General features: G+C 50.0%; 2 protein-coding genes across 2 annotated transcripts in view; one reads left to right on the forward strand and one right to left on the reverse strand.

The window, feature by feature from the left end:
• Positions 1–5,286: 5,286 nt before the first annotated feature.
• On the reverse strand, positions 5,287–16,057 carry FBXL6 (F-box and leucine rich repeat protein 6). The gene is made up of 10 exons (XM_069956861.1): positions 15,735–16,057; positions 14,572–14,879; positions 14,054–14,212; positions 11,873–11,936; positions 11,430–11,561; positions 10,129–10,236; positions 9,072–9,185; positions 8,762–8,993; positions 5,622–5,868; positions 5,287–5,547 (listed from the first exon to the last, which is right to left on the reverse strand). The coding sequence occupies exons 2-10, from the start codon at positions 14,877–14,879 to the stop codon at positions 5,391–5,393; spliced, it is 1,521 nt and encodes a 506-aa protein (XP_069812962.1). The 5' UTR covers positions 15,735–16,057; the 3' UTR covers positions 5,287–5,390.
• The window catches only part of SLC52A2 (solute carrier family 52 member 2), a 92,190-nt gene continuing 85,049 nt past the window's right edge, over positions 15,926–23,066 (forward strand). Inside the window, 1 exon segment of the mRNA XM_069956860.1 lies at positions 15,926–16,131. The gene's annotated coding sequence lies outside the window, so the exon portion shown is untranslated.

Below are 23,066 nucleotides of genomic sequence, written 5' to 3' on the forward strand. Positions count from 1 at the left end.
TCCTGTATATTGTATACCCCCCCTCACCTTCCCTCTGCTCTCTTTCCTGTATATTGTATACCCCTCCTCCCCTTCTCTCTGCTCTCTTTCCTGTATATTGTATACCCCCCCTCCCCTTCTCTTTCCTGTATATTGTATACCCCCCTCCCCTTCTCTCTGCTCTTTCCTGTATATTGTATACCCCGCCTCCCCTTCTCTCTGCTCTCTTTCCTGTATATTGTATACCCCCCTCCCCTTCTCTCTGCTCTCTTTCCTGTATATTGCATACCCCCCCTCCCCTTCTCTCTGCTCTCTCTTTCCTGTATATTGTATACCCCCCCTCCCCTTCTCTCTGCTCTCTTTCCTGTATATTGTATACCCCCCCTCCCCTTCTCTCTGCTCTCTTTCCTGTATATTGTATACCCCCATCCCCTTCTCTCTGCTCTCTTTCCTGTATATTGTATACCCCCCCTCCCCTTCTCTCTGCTCTCTTTCCTGTATATTGTATACCCCCATCCCCTTCTCTCTGCTCTCTTTCCTGTATATTGTATACCCCCCCTCCCCTTCTCTCTGCTCTCTTTCCTGTATATTGTATACCCCCCCCTCCCCTTCTCTCTGCTCTCTTTCCTGTATACTATATACCCCGCCTCCCCTTCTCTCTGCTCTTTCCTGTATATTGTATACCCCTCATCCCCTTCTCTCTGCTCTCTTTCCTGTATATTGTATACCCCCCTCCCTTTCTCTCTGCTCTCTTTCCTGTATATTGTATACCCCCCTCCCCTTCTCTCTTTCCTGTATATTGTATACCCCCCCTCCCCTCCTCTCTGCTCTCTTTCCTGTATATTGTATACCCCCCCTCCCCTTCTCTCTGTTCTCTTTCCTGTATATTGTATACCCCCCTCCCCTTCTCTCTGCTCTGTGTTTCCTGTATATTGTATACCCCTCCTTCTCTCTGCTCTCTTTCCTGTATATTATATACCCCCCTCCCCTTCTCTTTCCTGTATATTGTATACCCCCCTCCCCTTCTCTCTGCTCTCTTTCCTGTATATTGTATACCCCCCTCTCCTTTTCTCTGCTCTCTTTCCTGTATATTATATACCCCCCTCCCCTTCTCTTTCCTGTATATTGTATACTTCCCCTCCCCTTCTCTCTGCTCTCTTTCCTGTATATTGTATACACCCCTCCCCTTCTCTCTGCTCTCTTTCCTGTATATTGTATACCCCTCCTCCCCATCTCTCTTTCCTGTATATTGTATACCCCCCTCCCCTTCTCTCTGCTCTCTTTCCTGTATATTGTATACCCCTCCTCCCCTTCTCTCTGCTCTCTCTTTCCTGCATATTGTATACCCCCCTCCCCTTCTCTCTGCTCTCTCTTTCCTGTATATTGTATACCCTGCCTCCCCTTCTCTCTGCTCTGTCTTTCCTGTATATTGTATACCCCCCTCCCCTTCTCTCTGCTCTCTCTTTCCTGTATATTGTATACCCCCCTCCCCTTCTCTCTGCTCTCTTTCCTGTATATTGTATACCCCCCCTCCCCTTCTCTCTGCTCTTTCCTGTATATTGTATACCCCTCCTCCCCTCCTCTCTGCTCTATCTTTCCTGTATATTGTATACCCCCCCTCCCCTTCTCTCTGCTCTTTTTCCTGTATATTGTATACACCCCTCCCCCTTCTCTCTTTCCTGTATATTGTATACCCCCCTCCCCTTCTCTTTCCTGTATATTGTATACCCCCCTCCCCTTCTCTCTGCTCTCTTTCCTGTATATTGTATACCCCCCTCCCCTTCTCTCTGCTCTCTTTCCTGTATATTGTATACCCCCCTCCCCTTCTCTCTGCTCTCTTTCCTGTATATTGTATACCCCCCTCCCCTTCTCTCTGCTCTTTCCTGTATATTGTATACCCTGCCTCCCCTTCTCTCTGCTCTGTCTTTCCTGTACAAAATATATCACGGTATGGCCATTTCCCAATCATCTTTGAACGAAGTCTCTGTTACAGCAACTAGGTCCAAATAATCTCCAGACATAATGGCCGTCAGCTCACAGATCTTATCTGCAATTAATTATCCATTTTTTCACCTTGGTGGCTCCGAGCTAAGCTCTGCCTTTGCTTCAGGCCCTGTTCTATCTCGTCCAGATCCCGCCGGGCCATTCTCATTGGAGGTGGATGCCTCTTCTGTGGGAGCCAGAGTCATCCTCACCCAAAAAGACTCTTCAAGGAGGACCAAAGGTGTGGCTTTTTCGCAAAGACTCTCTCTCTAACAGAGAGGAACTTTACCATTAGAGATTGAGAGCTACTGGCTCTGGAAGAGTGGCATCATCTCCTGGAGGGTGCAAAAGATTTAATCAACACTTTCATGGACCACAAGAACCTTCTCTACCTCCAGATGTCCCAGCAACTTAATCCCAGGCAGACCAGGTGGTGCCTCTTCTTCCAGTTCAACTTCATCATCCATTTCTGTCCATAGTAACATAGTTATTAAGGTTGAAAGAAGATAAGGATCCATCAGGTTCAACCTTACTGTGGTAATCCAGGGGAAGGCAAAAACCCCTATGAGGCAGATGACAATTGCCCCATCACAGGGAGAAAACTCCCTCCCGACTCCACTGGCGATCAGAACAATCCCCGGATCAGTGTATCACTGGAAATCTAATGCCCATAACTTTTAATATTTTGTTCAAGAAAAGCATCCAGGCCTCCCCTGTACTTATATAATGAATCGGCCATGACAACATCATGTGGCAGAAAGTTCCACAGTCTTACTGCTCGTACAGTAAATAACCTGCGTCGATGCTGATGATAAAATCTTCTTTCCTCTAGACGTAGAGGACGCCCCCTTGTCAGGTTACAGACCTAGGAGTAAGGAGACCCCTACAAAGATCTCTGTACTGTCCATTCATATATTTCTACATTGGGATCAGATCGCCCCTAAGACGTCTTTTTTCTAGCGTAAATAACCCCAAGCGTGATAACCTGTCCTGGTCCTGTAACCCACCCATTCCCTTAATGACCTTTGTTGCCCTCCTCTGCACCAGCTCCAGTTCAGCTGTGTCCTTCTTATATACCGGTGCCCGCTGCTGTACACAGTATATACCATGTGTGGTCTGACCAGTGGTTTATAAAGAGGCAAAACTATGCAGAGTGAGCGGAGAAGGTCACTGAAAATCCTGGCGTCCAGAAGACTGGACAACTAATCTCTTGACACTACTGGTGGCCCAGTCTTTACAGGGATGTCAAGGACTTTGTGGCCTCTTGCTCCATCTGTGCCCAAAACAAGTCTTCTCGTCCGAGGCCAGATGGTCTTCTCCAGCCTCTGCCCATACCAGATCGCCCCGGACATACATTGCCATGGACTTTGTTACAGAACTTCCTCCTTCTGCAGGTAACACTGTCATCTGTGTGGTCCCAATCAGTTTTTTAAAGATGTCCTATTTTTTGCTTCTTCGCTGTCTACCTTCTGCACCTCGGCTGGCCAGCCTTTTCCTTTAACATGTCTTCCATTTGCATAGTTTGCCTCAACACTGTCTCCAACAGAGGACCTCAATTTGTTTCCAAGTTTTGGCAAGCTCTCTGTTGACAGCTCCAAATGAAATTGGACTTCTAATTGGCTTATTATCCTGAGACCAACGGACAGATAGAGAGGGACAGCTAGGTCCTGGAGAATTATCTTTGTCATTTTGTTTTAGCGCACCAGGACAACTGGACTAGTTTTCTTCTCTGGGCAGAGTTCTCCTATAACCATCTGGACTCAAGCTCCACTGGCAAATCTTAATTCTTCATCATTTACGGGCAACATCCTCATCCTCCATGGCCTCTGCAGACATCTTCCGAGGTACCTGCCGAGAAGGTGTTGGTAAAAGACTTTGCGACCATTTGGGAACAGACAATCGCCAATCCCTGGTGCATACCTCCGATCAAATGAAGATCCAGGCTGACAAGAGGAGGCCTGCTGTAACCTTCTCCACTGGTGACAAGGTTTGGTTGTCTGCCAAATATGTATGATTAAACATCCCAAGCTATAAGTTGGGCCCACAGTTCCTTGGTCCATTCATGGTATCAACCCAGTTGATTATAAACTGTGTCTGCCTAGGCGGATCCCGAACTCCTTTCACATCTCCCTCCTGAAGCCAATGCAATCAGTATCATCTGATATCTGCACAGTCAAGGAAATCCTGGCTATGAAGATGGTCAGAGGGAGATGGTTCTTCTTGGTCAACTGGTTTCAGCCCATAAGAGAGATCCAGGGAACCCGAAGCCAACATCCTGGACCGTGATCTCATCAGGAAATCTCTGCAGGCAAGAAAGAGGGGGAGGGGGGTACTGTTAGGGCTGCGGCGGCATCACATGCTCCGGGCCGCGGCTACACCTGCTCTCCCTGCTGGTTGTGTGCTGTCGTAGCTTCAGCCTCTCCAGACGCCTCAACCATCCTCACTCCTGGTCTGTCTTGCTTTGGCTTTGGCAAAAGCCTAGGGTGCACACCGGCTTTTGCGCATTTAAAGTGACAATACGTCCCTGATTTGTTAACGCACCCTGGTCCTCCCTTATAAATTCCTGCACCTTCTTGACCCCTCTGTTGGAGCCTCTAAATGCTTCCCATAAGTAAGTAGCAGATGTGATTCCAGATGTTGCTAGCTCCTGCTGTTCCTGCTTCCAACTGTAGTTCCTGCCTGTGACTGCTATCCCAGTTCCAGTTGTGAGTCCTGTGGTGGTTCAGCCTGCTTGCCTACCTGTCTCCAGCTGCACCTTGTCCGCAGCCACTAGCGAGCCAAGCCAGGGGTTATGACCAGGAGATTGCCTGCTGCAGCAAGTCCGTCCCGCCCTGTGTTGGGCACTGGGGAAGGCCAGCGGCTCCATGCTCCATGGTGCAGCTTACGTCATGGCTAGTGGTGGTACAGTCCTTTGATATCTCACCATATCGTCTGATATCCCCTCATATTCTCTGATCTCCCCATATCCTAACATCCTCGGATAGCTCCACAAATTTTATATTCACCTCACGTTCTCCGATATCCCAGCATATTCTCTGATATACTCCTTACTCTTATGTCCCAACTCATCCTCTGATATCTCCTTAAATAATATGTCTCCGAGGTCACAGGTCTGATAGTCATACAAGGGAGGTCAGATCACTGGATTCTAGGACAGATTCCAAGGTCACAGGTTTGATCTCCACATAGGGGAGGTCCAATCCCTGGATTTTCTGCAACGTTCTGGGGTCACAGGTCGGCAGACCTCCATTATCACCCCACAGTAACACAGGAATGGTGGACCAGTCATTGGTTCCCGTTCTTTCATACTAACAGCATGAGACATTGTAGGAAACAGAACAAAATTTATTCATAGAAAATGCATTCTCAATGAGTAATACCTTTGGTGTAAACAGTAGTGAGAGTGATGGTGGCGCCCCCTGTGGTGGTCAGTCCCTGCTCTCCTCCACCATCCTGCTGGTTAAGGTTTTCAGACATTGGCAGACGTCCTCCAGGCCACGGTACACGCACCTCAGGCCTCGGGGGATGTTCCGACATGAGGTGAGATCCAGGTGTGTCAGGGCCCGGCAGCTTAACAGCAGGTCCCTGCAAATAGAACAGTGTAAGCACCGAATTCAGACACAGCCCCGCTACATGTAATATAACACAGCGGTCAGCACCTGACAGCGGCCGCATGGACTTTGGTGCCTGTGAGGTTGAGGGACTGTAGCGTTTCATTGCTTCCAGCTCCAGAGAGGATACCCAGTGCCTGGCTCAGGTCACACTCAGTGAAGTTCTGCCCAGTCAGATCCAGTTCCTGAAGACTGTGGCACCATCGTCTAGTCAGTAGGGCACAGCCGGTAGAGGGCAGAGTGGGCTTCACTGTGGCGTCACTGCAGTACATGCCCAGGTAGAGGCGCTCCACATCTGTAAGCACAGAACAAAGATGATGGACTATGAACACTGCTTCCACCTGGACCATCCTCCATTACAGGAGTCCAAAGGAAGCAACCACCCTCTATTAGTATAGAACAAGGGGGAAGGGGGGGACACACGATGTGCATCTGTACACGGCAGATCACTTATACTAGAGAAGCCCCACACCCGTACAGGGCAGGTCACATGTAATAGAGAAACCCCTCACCTGTACACGGCAGGTCACATGTAATAGAGAAACCCCTCACCTGTACACGGCCGGTCACATGTAATAGAGAAACCCCTCACCTGTACACGGCAGGTCACATGTAATAGAGAAGTCCCTCACCTGTACACGGCCGGTCACATGTAATAGAGAAACCCCTCCCCTGTACACGGCCGGTCACATGTAATAGAGAAACCCCTCACCTGTACACGGCAGTCACATATAATAGACGGGCCCCTCACCTGTACACGGCAGGTCACATGTAATAGAGAAACCCCTCACCTGTACACGGCAGGTCACATGTAATAGAGAAGCCCCACACCCGTACAGGGCAGGTCACATGTAATAGAGTAACCCCTCACCTGTACACGGCCGGTCACATGTAATAGAGAAACCCCTCACCTGTACACGGCCGGTCACATGTAATAGAGAAACCCCTCACCTGTACACGGCAGGTCACATGTAATAGAGAAGCCCCTCACCTGTACACGGCCGGTCACATGTAATAGAGAAGCCCCTCACCTGTACACGGCAGGTCACATGTAATAGAGAAACCCCTCACCTGTACACGGCCGGTCACATGTAATAGAGAAACCCCTCACCTGTACACGGCAGGTCACATGTAATAGAGAAGTCCCTCACCTGTACACGGCAGGCCACATGTAATAGACGGGCCCCTCACCTGTACACGGCAGGTCACATATAATAGACGGGCCCCTCACCTGTACACGGCAGATCACTTATACTAGAGAAGCCCCACACCCGTACACGGCAGATCACTTATACTAGAGAAGCCCCACACCCGTACAGGGCAGGTCACATGTAATAGAGTAACCCCTCACCTGTACACGGCAGGTCACATGTAATAGAGAAACCCCTCACCTGTACACGGCCAGTCACATACAATAGAGAAGCCCCTCACCTGTACACGGCAGGTCACATGTAATAGAGAAACCCCTCACCTGTACACGGCAGGTCACATGTAATAGAGAAACCCCTCACCTGTACACGGCCGGTCACATGTAATAGAGAAACCCCTCACCTGTACACGGCCAGTCACATACAATAGAGAAGCCCCTCACCTGTACACGGCAGGTCACATGTAATAGAGAAGCCCCTCACCTGTACACGGCAGGTCACATACAATAGAGAAGCCCCTCACCTGTACACGGCCGGTCACATGTAATAGAGAAGCCCCTCACCTGTACACGGCCGGTCACATGTAATAGAGAAGCCCCACACCCGTACACGGCAGATCACTTATACTAGAGAAGCCCCACACCCGTACAGGGCAGGTCACATGTAATAGAGAAGCCCCTCACCTGTACACGGCAGGTCACATATAATAGACGGGCCCCTCACCTGTACACGGCAGGTCACATACAATAGAGAAGCCCCTCACCTGTACAGGGCAGGTCACATACAATAGAGAAACCCCTCACCTGTACACGGCAGGTCACATACAATAGAGAAGCCCCTCACCTGTACACGGCAGGTCACATGTAATAGAGAAGTCCCTCACCTGTACACGGCCAGTCACATACAATAGAGAAGCCCCTCACCTGTACACGGCAGGCCACATGTAATAGAGAAGCCCCTCACCTGTACACGGCAGTCACATATAATAGACGGGCCCCTCACCTGTACACAGCGGGTCACATGTAATAGAGAAGCCCCTCACCTGTACACGGCAGGTCACATGTAATAGAGAAGCCCCTCACCTGTACACGGCAGGTCACATGTAATAGAGAAACCCCTCACCTGTACACGGCAGGTCACATGTAATAGAGTAACCCCTCACCTGTACACGGCAGGTCACATGTAATAGAGAAGCCCCTCACCTGTACACGGCAGGTCACATGTAATAGAGAAGCCCCTCACCTGTACACGGCCGGTCACATGTAATAGAGTAACCCCTCACCTGTACACGGCAGGTCACATACAATAGAGAAGCCCCTCACCTGTACACGGCCGGTCACATACAATAGAGAAGCCCCTCACCTGTACACGGCAGGTCACATGTAATAGAGAAGCCCCTCACCTGTACACGGCAGGTCACATGTAATAGAGAAACCCCTCACCTGTACACGGCAGGTCACATGTAATAGAGAAGCCCCTCACCTGTACACGGCAGGCCACATGTAATAGACGGGCCCCTCACCTGTACACGGCAGGTCACATATAATAGAGAAGCCCCTCACCTGTACACGGCAGTCACATATAATAGACGGGCCCCTCACCTGTACACGGCAGGTCACATATAATAGACGGGCCCCTCACCTGTACACGGCAGGCCACATGTAATAGACGGGCCCCTCACCTGTACACGGCAGGTCACATGTAATAGACGGGCCCCTCACCTGTACACGGCAGGCCACATGTAATAGACGGGCCCCTCACCTGTACACGGCAGTCACATATAATAGACGGGCCCCTCACCTGTACACGGCAGGTCACATATAATAGACGGGCCCCTCACCTGTACACGGCAGGTCACATGTAATAGACGGGCCCCTCACCTGTACACGGCAGGTCACATGTAATAGACGGGCCCCTCACCTGTACACGGCAGGTCACATGTAATAGACGGGCCCCTCACCTGTACACGGCAGGCCACATGTAATAGACGGGCCCCTCACCTGTACACGGCAGGCCACATGTAATAGACGGGCCCCTCACCTGTACACGGCAGGTCACAGATGCCCTCTGGGGTCACCTTGTAGCAGCCACGCAGGTCCAACACTCTCAGCTGGGTGCAGTCTCGCAGCAGTCTCTTGCAGACACCGTCAGTGATGAGGGAGAAGGAGGAGGTGGCCAGGCAGAGCTCCTGGAGGCAGGTGAAGCCCGGAGTCTCAGGGTACGAGGGCGTCTTGGACTTCACAGAGAAGACGACATTCAGCAGTCGCAGCACCTGAGAGGACAAAGAGGTGAGGAGAGTCCAGGGTGGGGGGAGGGATCTCGGGGTACCCCGGGCCCCCCACTCACTTACCTCCAGCTTTGGGCAGGATGTCTGGAGCCCCTCGGCAGAGACGTGCACCTCCCTCATCCGCTCCTGCATCCCTCTGTTCACCTCCAGGAGCCTCAGCTCAGGGCAGGAGCCCCTCTGTGACAGCATACAGAGATCAGACTACAGGGGCCACAGGAGGAGGATGGGAGCATCAGGGGCCACAGGAGGAGGATGGGAGCATCAGGGGCCACAGGAGGAGGATGGGAGCATCAGGGGCCACAGGAGGAGGATGGGAAAGCCAGGGGCCACAGGAAGAGGATAGGAAAGCCAGGGGCCACAGGAGGAAGGAAAAGCCAGGGGCCACAGGAGGAGGATGGGAAGGCCAGGGGCCACAGGAGGAGGATGGGAGGGCCAGGGGCCACAGGAGGAGGATAGGAAAGCCAGGGGCCACAGGAGGAGGATAGGAAAGCCAGGGGCCACAGGAGGAAGGAAAAGCCAGGGGCCACAGGAGGAGGATGGGAAGGCCAGGGGCCACAGGAGGAGGATAGGAAAGCCAGGGGCCACAGGAGGAAGGAAAAGCCAGGGGCCACAGGAGGAGGATGGGAAGGCCAGGGGCCACAGGAGGAGGATGGGAAGGCCAGGGGCCACAGGAGGAGGATAGGAAAGCCAGGGGCCACAGGAGGAGGAAAGGAGGGCCAGGGGCCACAGGAGGAGAATAGGAAAGCCAGGGGACACAGGAGGAGGAAAGGAGGGCCAGTGGCCACAGGAGGATGATGGGGGGACAGGGGCCACAGGAGGAGGATGGGAGGGCCAGGGGCCACAAGAGGAGGATAGGAAAGCCAGGGGCTACAGGAGGAGGATTGAAGGGCCAGGGGCCACAGGAGGAGGATTGAAGGGCCAGGGGCCACAGGAGGAGGATGGGAGGGAAGGTTCCCTGGGGCCACAGGAGGAGGATGAGAGTTATGGTTTCCGGGGGCCACAGGAGGAGGATGAGAGTTATGGTTTCCGGGGGCCACAGGAGGAGGATGAGAGGGATGGTTTCCGGGGGCCACAGAAGGAGGATGGGTGGGAGGGAGGGATGGATGGGGCGGGCTCTCACCGCGAGCAGGCTGATGATGTTATTGGTCTGGCAGCTGAAGGACAGGTAAAGGCAGCGGAGATCGGCACCACGGATTTCCAGGAAGCGCGACACGGCATTAACATCCACCTGGTGAGACACGAGCCGCCACATGTCACCTGTGCGTCCCCTCCCCCGCCTACCTGAGCGTCCCCTCCCCCCGCCTACCTGAGCGTCCCCTCCCCCCGCCTACCTGAGCGTCCCCTCCCCCCGCCTACCTGAGCGTCCCCTCCCCCCGCCTACCTGAGCGTCCCCTCCCCCACCTACCTGAGCGTCCCCTCCCCCCACCTACCTGAGCGTCTCCGCCCCTCCTTCCCACCTACCTGAGCATCTCCGCCCCTCCTTCCCACCTACCTGAGCGTCCCCTCCCCCCACCTACCTGAGCGTCCCCTCCCCTCCTTCCCACCTACCTGAGCATCTCCGCCCCTCTTTCCCACTTACCTGAGCGTCCCCTCCCCCCACCTACCTGACCGTCCCCTCCCCCCACCTGAGCGTCTCCGCCCCTCCTTCCCACCTACCTGAGCATCTCCGCCCCTCCTTCCCACCTACCTGAGCGTCCCCTCCCCCCACCTACCTGAGCGTCTCCGCCCCTCCTTCCCACCTACCTGAGCGTCCCCTCCCCCACCTGAGTCTCCTCCCCTCCTTTCCACCTACTTGAGTGTCTCCCCCCCACCTGTACGTCCCTTCCCCCAGCTACTTGAGTGTCCCCTTCCCTCCTTCTAACCTACCTGAGCGTCCCCTCCCTCACCTACCTGAGCGTCCCCTCTCCCTACCTACCTGAGCGTCCCCTCCCTACCTAAGCACCCACTCCCGCCACCTACCTAAGCGTCCACTCCCCCCACCTACCTGAGCGTCCCCTCCCTACCTAAGCACCCACTCCCACCACCTACCTAAGCGTCCACTACCCCCCCACCTACCTGAGCGTCCCCTCCCCCTACCTACCTGAGCGTCCCCTACCTACCTGAGCGTCCCCTCCCCTCTACCTACCTGAGCGTCCCCTCCCCCCTACCTACCTGAGCGTCCCCTACCTACCTGAGCGTCCCCTCCCCCTACCTACCTGAGCGTCCCCTCCCCCTACCTACCTGAGTGTCCCCTCCCCCCTACCTACCTGAGCATCCCCTCCCCCTACCTAAGCGTCCACTCCCACCACCTACCTGAGCGTCCCCTCCCCCCCCACCTACCTGTGCATCCCCTCCCCCACCTACCTGATCATCTCCTCCCCTCTCCCCACCTATCTGAGCGTCTCCTCCCCCACCTATATGAGCGTCTCCTCCCTTACCTACCTGACAGTTCTGCAGATTGAGGGAGGTCAGATGGGGGCAGCGGTCACCCAAAGATTCCAGAGCGCTGACTGTCACCTTACTGCAGTGAGAGAGCGTCAGAGAGGACAGCAGAGGGCAGGAGGAGGCCAGCAACTGCAAGAGACAGACCCCCAGAGTGAGAGACAGACCCCCAGAGTGAGAGACAGACCCCCAGAGAGAGAGACAAACCCCCAGAGAGAGAGACAAACCCCCAGAGAGAGAGACAGACCCCCAGAGAGAGAGACAGACCCCCAGAGAGAGAGAGAGAGAGAGAGAGAGAGAGAGAGAGTGCTCAAGAGAAAGAGAGGGAGACAGAGAGAGAGAGAGAGAGAGAGAGAGAGAGAGAGAGAAGTGTAGAGGGGACAGACACCCAGAATAGAGTGCAGTGTGATAGAGTAGAGAGCGGCCGTTGGGCAGGACGTTACCTGGAGGACAAATGGGATGTGATTGTTCCAGTGATGGAGAGAGAAGTCACCAACCTGAGAGAGCCTGAAAGGGAGAAGAAGCAGGACATCCTCTGTGCTGCTGTGAGAGTGCTATATACACCTGTATGTATATATATATATATACCCCATATACTATACCATTATACCCTGTGTGTATATATATATATATATATATTTATATACACACTCACCGGCCACTTTATTAGGTACACCTGTCCAACTGCACGTTACCACTTAATTTCTAATCAGCCAATCACATGGCGGCAACTCAGTGCATTTAGGCATGTAGACATGGTCAAGACAATCTCCTGCAGTTCAAACCGAGCATCAGTATGGGGAAGAACGTATGGGCCTTTGAACGTGGCATGGTTGTTGGTGCCAGAAGGGCTGGTCTGAGTATTTCAGAAACTGCTGATCTACTGGGATTTTCACGCACAACCATCTCTAGGGTTTACAGAGAATAGTCCGAAAAAGAAAAACCATCCAGTGAGCGGCCGTTCTGTGGGCGGAAATGCCTTGTTGATGCCAGAGGTCAGAGGAGAATGGGCAGACTGGTTCCAGCTGATAGAAAGGCAACAGTGACTCAAATAGCCAACCGTTACAGCCAAGGTAGGCAGAAGAGCATCTCTGACCGCACAGTACGGCCAACTCTGAGGCAGATGGGCTACAGCAGCAGAAGACCACACCGGGGGCCACTCCGCTCAGCTAAGAACAGGAAACTGAGGCTACAATTTGCACAAGCTCATCGAAATTGGACAGTAGAAGATTGGAAAAACGTTGCCTGGTCTGATGAGTCTCGATTTCTGCTGCGACATTCGGATGGTAGGGTCAGAATTTGGCGACAACAACATGAAAGCATGGATCCATCCTGCCTTGTATCAGCGGTTCAGGCTGGTGGTGGTGTCATGGTGTGGGGAATATTTTCTTGGCACTCTTTGGGCCCCTTGGTACCAATTGAGCATCGTTGCAACGCCACAGCCTACCTGAGTATTGTTGCTGACCATGTCCATCCCTTTATGACCACAATGGACCCAACATCTGATGGCGACTTTCAGCAGGATAATGCGCCATGTCATAAAGCTAGAATCATCTCAGACTGGTTTCTTGAACATGACAATGAGGTCACTGTACTCCAATGGCCTCCACAGTCACCAGATCTCAATCCAATAGAGCATCTTTGGGATGTGGTGGAACGGGAGATTGGCATCATGGATGTGCAGCCGACAAATCTGCGGCAACTGTGTGATGTCATCATGTCACTATGGACCAAAATCTCTGAGGAAGCTTCCAGCACCTTGTTGTATCTATGCCACCAAGAATTGGGGCAGTTCTGAGGGCAAAAGGGGGTCCAACCCGTTACTAGCATGGTGTACCTAATAAAGTGGCCGCTGAGTGTATGTATATATACACACACATACTATACCATTATACCCTGTATATATATATATACCCCACACACTATACCATTATACCCTGTGTATATATATATATATATTATATATATACCCCACACACTATACCATTATACCCTGTATATATATATATATATATATATACCCCACACACTATACCATTATACCCTGTATATATATATATATATATATATACCCCACACACTATACCATTATACCCTGTATATATATATATATTATATATATACCCCACACACTATACCATTATACCCTGTATATATATATACCCCACACACTATACCATTATACCCTATATATATATATATACCCCACACACTATACCATTATACCCTATATATATATATACCCCACACACTATACCATTATACCCTGTATATATATATATATATATACCCCACACACTATACCATTATACCCTGTATATATATATACCCCACACACTATACCATTATACCCTGTATATATATATACCCCACACACTATACCATTATACCCTATATATATATATACCCCACACACTATACCATTATACCCTGTATATATATATATATATATATATATATATATATATATATATATATATATATATATATATATATATATATATATATATATATATATATATATACCCCACACACTATACCATTATACCCTGTATATATATATACCCCACACACTATACCATTATACCGTATACATATAATATACACATACACACACGTATTACCTCTCTCGGATTACGCTCTCTATTGTCCTCTTCACCTTGTTCTGGATATTGGGGGGATCGGTCTTGGTTGGGACAATCCAGCACCGGCTGACAGACACCCGCAGCCACAGGTCCGGACTGGAGGCCACCTGACGCCACAGACGACACACCTGCGCCAGCCTGGTAATAAACATGACAGGTAAGAACAGGTCACAGAGCGTGCCCACTACACTCTCCCATAGCAGTCAGCAGGTGGTGTCACAGCTCTTCTCAATGCACAGAGCGTGCCCACTACACTCTCCCATAGCAGTCAGCAGGTGGTGTCACAGCTCTTCTCAATGCACAGAGCGTGCCCACTACACTCTCCCATAGCAGTCAGCAGGTGATGTCACAGCTCCCCTCCCTGCACAGGTCACAAAGCATGCCCACTACACTCTCCCATAGCAGTCAGCAGGTGACGTCACAGCTCCCCTCCCTGCACAGGTCACAGAGCACGCCCACTACACTCTCCCATAGCTGTCAGCAGGTAAGAGACTCACCTGCACAGGGCGGGCACTGCCCCCTCGCTGTCCACCACCAGCTGGAAGACCCTGTAGATGATCTCGTGAGGCATGAGGCTGCCCCAGCCGCAGTCTGTGGTGATGGGGAGGCTGACCCCCTCAGATCGCCGCACTCTCTTCACCACAGTGACGCTTTCCTGCAGCTCGCTGGGGATGAGGAGCACCATGTCCTTGTCTGTGTGCTGGATGTAGTAGTCTCCTCCCGCTGCGCGCTGCGGATGACGCTTCTTACACGTTCTCTTGGCTCCTAACCCCGTACGGCGTCCCCGAGAGCTGCCCGAGGCCATCTGTGCGGAAGAGAGCAGAGGTGAGCGACACCTACAGGTTACCAAAACATCCTCTGTGCTGCTGTGGGGACAGGACATCTTCTGTGCTGCTGTGGGGACACCCTGTGTGCTGCTGTGGGGACAGGGGGACATCCTCTGTGCTGCTGTGGGGACACCCTGTGTGCTGCTGTGGGGACAGGGGGACATCCTCTGTGCTGCTGTGGGGACACCCTGTGTGCTGCTGTGGGGACAGGGGGACATCCTCTGTGCTGCTGTGGGGACACCCTGTGTGCTGCTGTGGGGGCCGGGGGACATCCTCTGTGCTGCTGTGGGGGCAGGGGGACATCCTCTGTGCTGCTGTGGGGACAGGGGGACATCCTCTGTGCTGCTGTGGGGACACCCTGTGTGCTGCTGTGGGGACAGGGGGACATCCTCTGTGCTGCTGTGGGGACACCCTGTGTGCTGCTGTGGGGGCAGGGGGACATCCTCTGTGCTGCTGTGGGGGCAGGGGGACATCCTCTGTGCTGCTGTGGGGACAGGGGGACATCCTCTGTGCTGCTGTGGGGACAGGGGGACATCCTCTGTGCTGCTGTGGGGACAGGGGGACATCCTCTGTGCTGCTGTGGGGACAGGGGGACATCCTCTGTGCTGCTGTGGGGGCAGGGGGACATCCTCTGTGCTGCTGTGGGGACAGGGGGACATCCTCTGTGCTGCTGTGGGGGCAGGGGGACATCCTCTGTGCTGCTGTGGGGGCAGGGGGACATCCTCTGTGCTGCTGTGGGGGCAGGGGGACATCCTCTGTGCTGCTGTGGGGGCAGGGGGACATCCTCTGTGCTGCTGTGGGGACAGGTCACGGCTGCTCACCCCCACACTTACCGTCTCTCGCTCTCGTACCTCAGTATGTGGGCGGGGCCGGGCCCAGCTTTGTGGGCGGGGTCAGGGAAGATACACACAGCTGATTGGGATTGAACTCTTGGTACCCCCGGAGCGGGCGGTGGGGGTGAGGGGTGATGGGTGATGGGTGATGGGTGATGGGTGGGGGCGGGGCCCCAGACACCCGTGCACCCGGAGCAGAAACATTGACATCACAGCCGCGATCTCTTCTGCCAATAGGAAACACTTAAGGGGCGGAGCCAGCCAAAGAGCCAACGCACAGCGGGGTCATGTGATAGCGGAAGCACGTGGGGAGCGCGGGAGTCCGGAGCTGAGGGACACAAAGAGAGGGACGCGCGAGGACACGTGACCGCCGCCGGGAGACGTCACCCTGCGCCCTGTATGTATATATAGCCTTCTGTATACAGCTGTACCTAGTGACGTCACAGGGCAAGAGCCCAGCCGCGGCTCCATACACATATATACCGGCGCCATATACCTGTATATATCTATATACTGCCCCCATATACCTGTATATATACTGCCCCCATATACCTGTATATATACTGCCCCCATATACCTGTATATATACTGCCCCCATATACCTGTATATATCTATATACTGCCCCCATATACCTGTATATATACTGCCCCCATATACCTGTATATATACTGCCCTCATATACCTGTATATCTATATACTGCCCCCATATACCTGTATATATACTGCCCCCATATACCTGTATATATCTATATACTGTCCGCATATACCTATATATATATCTATATACTGCCCCCATATACCTGTATATATCTATATACTGCCCCCATATACCTGTATATATACTGCCCCCAGATACCTGTATATATACTGCCCCCAGATACCTGTATATATCTATATACTGCCCCCATATACCTGTATATATACTGCCCCCATATACCTGTATATATACTGCCCCCATATACCTGTATATATCTATATACTGCCCCCATATACCTGTATATATACTGCCCCCATATACCTGTATATCTATATACTGCCCCCATATACCTGTATATATACTGCCCCCATATACCTGTATATATCTATATACTGCCCCCATATACCTGTATATATACTGCCCCCATATACCTGTATATATACTGCCCCCATTTACCTGTATATATACTGCCCCCATATACCTGTATATATACTGCCCCCATATACCTGTATATATACTGCCCCCATATACCTGTATATATCTATATATTGCCCCCATATACCTGTATATATACTGCCCCCATATACCTGTATATATACTGCCCCCATATACCTGTATATATACTGCCCCCAGATACCTGTATATATACTGCCCCCAGATACCTGTATATCTATATACTGCCCCATATACCTGTATATATACTGCCCCCATATACCTGTATATATACTGCCCCCAGATACCTGTATATATACTGCCCCCATATACCTGTATATATCAATATACTGCCCCCAGATACCTGTATATATCTATATACTGCCCCCATATACCTGTATATATCTATATACTGCCCCCATATACCTGTATATATACTGCCCCCATATACCTGTATATATACTGCCCCCATATACCTGTATATATCTATATACTGTCCGCATATACCTATATATATATATATATATATCTCTATATACTGCCCCCATATACCTGTATATATACTGCCCCCATATACCTGTATATATACTGCCCCCATATACCTGTATATCTATATACTGCCCCCATATACCTGTATATATACTGCCCTCATATACCTGTATATATACTGCCCCCAGATACCTGTATATATACTGCCCCCAGATACCTGTATATCTATATACTGCCCCCAGATACCTGTATATATACTGCCCCCAGATACCTGTATATATACTGCCCCATATACCTGTATATATCAATATACTGCCCCCATATACCTGTATATATCTATATACTGCCCCCATATACCTGTATATATCTATATACTGCCCCATATACCTGTATATCTATATACTGCCCCCATATACCTGTATATATACTGCCCCCATATACCTGTATATATACTGCCCCCATATACCTGTATATATACTGCCCTCATATACCTGTATATATCTATATACTGCCCCCATATACCTGTATATATCTATATATTGCCCCCATATACCTGTATATATACTGCCCCCAGATACCTGTATATATACTGCCCCCATATACCTGTATATATACTGCCCCCATATACCTGTATATATCAATATACTGCCCCCATATACCTGTATATATCTATATACTGCCCCCATAAACCTGTATATATCTATATACTGCCCCATATACCTGTATATCTATATACTGCCCCCATATACCTGTATATATACTGCCCCCATAAACCTGTATATATACTGCCCTCATATACCTGTATATATCTATATACTGCCCTCATATACCTGTATATCTATATACTGCCCCCATATACCTGTATATATCTATATACTGCCCCCATAAACCTGTATATATCTATATACTGCCCCATATACCTGTATATCTATATACTTCCCCCAGATACCTGTATATATACTGCCCCCATATATCTGTATATATCTATATATTGCCCCCATATACCTGTATATATCTATATACTGCCCCCATATACCTGTATATATCTATATACTGCCCCCATATACCTGTATATATCTATATACTGCCCCATATACCTGTATATCTATATACTGCCCCCATATACCTGTATATATACTGCCCCCATAAACCTGTATATATCTATATACTGCCCCCATATACCTGTATATATACTGCCCCCATAAACCTGTATATATCTATATACTGCCCCCATAAACCTGTATATATCTATATACTGCCCCCATAAACCTGTATACAGTGAGTCCAAGAAGTATTTGATCCCTTGCTGATTTTCTTTGTTTGCCCACTAATAAAGACATGATCATTCTATACTTTTAATGGTAGATGTATTCTTACATGGAGAGACAGAATATTAAAAAGAAAATCCAGAAAATAAATCTAAGGAATATATATTAATTGTTTTGTATTTCATGGAGTGAAATAAGTATTTGATCCCTTAGTATTCATTAGCAGTTCTGGCTTTTACAGACCAGTTAGACACTCCCAATACACTTGTTACCTGACCTGAAGCCGCCTGTTCTTACTAATCACTTGTGTGAAAAACAACTGTCCACAGAATCAGACAGATCACACAGATTCCAAGTCTCCAACATGGGTAAAACCAAAGAGCTGTCACAGGACCTCAGAGTCAGAATTGTTGACCTTCACAAAGCTGGAATGGGCTACAAAAAGATTAGTAAGGTGTTGTATGTGAAAGTAACAACTATTGGTGCAATTATCAGAAAGTTTAAAGAGTATAACATGACAATCAACAGACCTCGGCCCGATGCTCCAAAGAAGATTTCGCCTGGTGGGGTGGCAATGATGCTGAGAACAGTCAGAAATCGTCCTGCAACCACTCGGCAGGAGTTAGCGAATGACCTGCAGGCAACTGGGACCACAGTTTGCAAGGAAACAATCGGCAACACTTTGCGCAACAATGGATTCACATCCTGCAGTGCCCGAAAGGTGCCCCTGCTGAAGAGAGCACATGTGGAGAGAAGGTGCCCCTGCTGAAGAGAGCACATGTGGAGAGAAGGTGCCCCTGCTGAAGAGAGCACATGTGGAGAGAAGGTGCCCCTGCTGAAGAGAGCACATGTGGAGAGAAGGCGCCCCTGCTGAAGAGAGCACATGTGGAGAGAAGGCGCCCCTGCTGAAGAGAGCACATGTGGAGAGAAGGTGCCCCTGCTGAAGAGAGCACATGTGGAGAGAAGGTACCCCTGCTGAAGAGAGCACATGTGGAGAGAAGGTTCCCCTGCTGAAGAGAGCACATGTGGAGAGAAGGTGCCCCTGCTGAAGAGAGCACATGTGGAGAGAAGGTACCCCTGCTGAAGAGAGCACATGTGGAGAGAAGGTGCCCCTGCTGAAGAGAGCACATGTGGAGAGAAGGTACCCCTGCTGAAGAGAGCACATGTGGAGAGAAGGTACCCCTGCTGAAGAGAGCACATGTGGAGAGAAGGTGCCCCTGCTGAAGAGAGCACATGTGGAGGCGCGCCTCAAGTATGCCAATGATCATTGGAAAGATGAACCAAGTTATTGGGAGAAGGTTTTGTGGTCAGATGAGATTAAAATTGAACTTTTTGGCCTCAACTCCACCCGCCATGTGTGGAGGAAGACAAATGCTGCCTATGACCCCAAGAACACTGTGCCCACCGTCAAGCATGGAGGTGGAAGCATAATGTTTTGGGGGTGTTTCTCTGCCAAGGGTACAGGGCCACCTCACCGCATCACTGGGAAGATGGATGGAGCCATGTACCGCATAATCCTGAGGGACAACCTCCTCCCCTCTGCCAGGGTTCTGAAAATGGGCCGTGGTTGGGTCTTCCAACATGATAACGACCCTAAACATACAGCAAAGGCAACAAAGGATTGGCTCAAGAAAAATCACATTAAGGTCATGGAGTGGCCCAGCCAGTCGCCAGACCTCAATCCGATGGAAAATCTATGGAGGGAGCTGAAGGTCAGAGTTGCCAAGCGACAGCCCACCAACCTTCAGGATTTAGAGAGAATCTGCAAAGAAGAGTGGGCCAAGATTCCCCCTGGTGTGTGCGCTAAACTTGTGGTGAACTACAACAAACCTCTCACCGCTGGGCTGGCAAACAAAGGCTTTGCCACTAAGTATTGAGTGTGTTTGGCAAGAGGGATCAAATACTTATTTTCCTCATTGAAATACAAATTAATTAAAATATTTTCTTTAAAATTATATTCTGGATTTTTTTCTTGATATTCTGTCTCTCCATGTAAGAATATATCTACCATTAAAAGTGCTGAAGGATCGTGTCTTTATTAGTGGGCAAACAAAGAAAATCAGCAAGGGATCAAATACTTCTTGGACTCACTGTATATCTATATACTGCCCCCAGATACCTGTATATATCTATATACTGCCCCCATATACCTGTATATATACTGCCCCCAGATACCTTTATATACCTATATACTGCCCCCATATACCTGTATATATACTGCCCCCATATACCTGTATATATACTGCCCCCAGATACCTGTATATATACTGCCCCCAGATACCTGTATATATCTATATACTGCCCCCATATACCTGTATATATACTGCCCTCATATACCTGTATATATCTATATACTCCCCCCATATACCTGTATATATACTACCCTCATATACCTGTATATATCTATATACTGCCCCCATATACCTGTATATCTATATACTGCCCCCATATACCTGTATATATACTGCCCCCATATACCTGTATATATACTGCCCCCATATACCTGTATATATCTATATACTGCCCCCATATACCTGTATAACTATATACTGCCCCCATATACCTGTATATATCTATATACTGCCCCCATATACCTGTATATATCTATATATTGCCCCCATATACCTGTATATATCTATATACTGCCCCCATATACCTGTATATATACTGCCTCCATATACCTGTATATATCTATATACTGCCCCCATATACCTGTATATATCTATATACTGCCCCAATATACCTGTATATATATTGCCCCCATATACCTGTATATATACTGCCCTCATATACCTGTATATATCTATATACTGCCCTCATATACCTGTATATCTATATACTGCCCCCATATACCTGTATATATCTATATACTGCCCCCATATACCTGTATATATCTATATACTGCCCCCCATATACCTGTATATATCTATATACTGCCCCCATATACCTGTATATATACTGCCCTCATATACCTGTATATATCTATATACTGCCCTCATATACCTGTATATCTATATACTGCCCCCATATACCTGTATATATATACTGCCCTCATATACCTGTATATATCTATATACTGCCCCATATACCTGTATATCTATATACTGCCCCCATATACCTGTATATATCTATATATTGCCCCCATATACCTGTATATATCTATATACTGCCCCCATATACCTGTATATATACTGCCCCCATATACCTGTATATATACTGCCCCCATATACCTGTATATATCTATATATTGCCCCATATACCTGTATATCTATATACTGCCCCCATATACCTGTATATATACTGCCCTCATATACCTGTATATATCTATATACTGCCCCCATATACCTGTATATATCTATATACTGCCCCCATATACCTGTATATCTATATACTACCCGCATATACCTGTATATATCTATATACTGCCCCCATATACCTGTATAACTATATACTGCCAGCATATACCTGTATATCTATATACTGCCCCTGCATATCTATATACTGCTGTGTGTGTGTGTGTGTGTGTGTGTGTGTGTGTGTGTGCGCACGCGCAGTCCCAGAGGTTGGTGGATGTGTGTGTGCGGTTCTAGAGGTCTGTGCATGTGTGTTTGTGTTTTCGCGCGCGGTCCCAGAGGTCTGTCTGTGTGTGTGTGTGTGTGTGTGTGTGCGCGCGGTCCCAGAGGTCTGTGTGTGTCTGTGTGCGCGGTCTCGGTTCGTCGGTCCCGGAGGTCTCTGTCTGTGTGTTGGTGCGGTTGGTCGGTTCCGGAGGTCTCTGTCTGTGTGTTGGTGCAGTTGGTCGGTTCCGGAGGTCTCTGTCTGGTCCTGGAGGTCTCTGTCTGTGTGTTGGTGTGGTTGGTCGGTCCCGGAGGTCTCTGTCTGTGTGTTGGTGCGGTTGGTCGGTCCCAGAGGTCTCTGTCTGTGTGTTGGTGCGGTTGGTCGGTTCTGGTGGTCTGTGTGTCTGTGTGTTGGTGCGGTTGGTTGGTCCCGAAGGTCTCTGTCTGTGTGTTGGTGCAGTTGGTGAGTCCCGGAGGTCTCTGTCTGGTCCCGGAGGTCTCGGTCTGTGTGTTGGTGCAGTTGGTCAGTCCCGGAGGTCTCTGTCTGGTCCCGGAGGTCTCGGTCTGTGTGTTGGTGCGGTTGGTCGGTCCCGGAGGTCTCTGTCTGTGTGTTGGTGCGGTTTGTAGGTCCCGGAGGTCTCTGTCTGTGTGTTGGTGCGGTTGGTCGGTCCCGGAGGTCTCTGTCTGGTTTCAGAGGTCTCTGTCTGTGTGTTTGTGCGGTTGGTTAGTCCCGGAGGTCTCTGTCTGGTCCCGGAGGTCTCTGTCTGTGTGTTGGTGTAGTTGGTCAGTCCCGGAGGTCTCTGTCTGGTCCCGGAGGTCTCTGTCTGTGTGTTGGTGCGGTTGGTCGGTCTCGTAGGTCTCTGTCTGGTCCCGGAGGTCTCTGTCTGTGTG

This window comes from Dendropsophus ebraccatus, chromosome 2, assembly GCF_027789765.1.
Source record: "Dendropsophus ebraccatus isolate aDenEbr1 chromosome 2, aDenEbr1.pat, whole genome shotgun sequence".
NCBI lineage: Eukaryota > Metazoa > Chordata > Amphibia > Anura > Hylidae > Dendropsophus > Dendropsophus ebraccatus.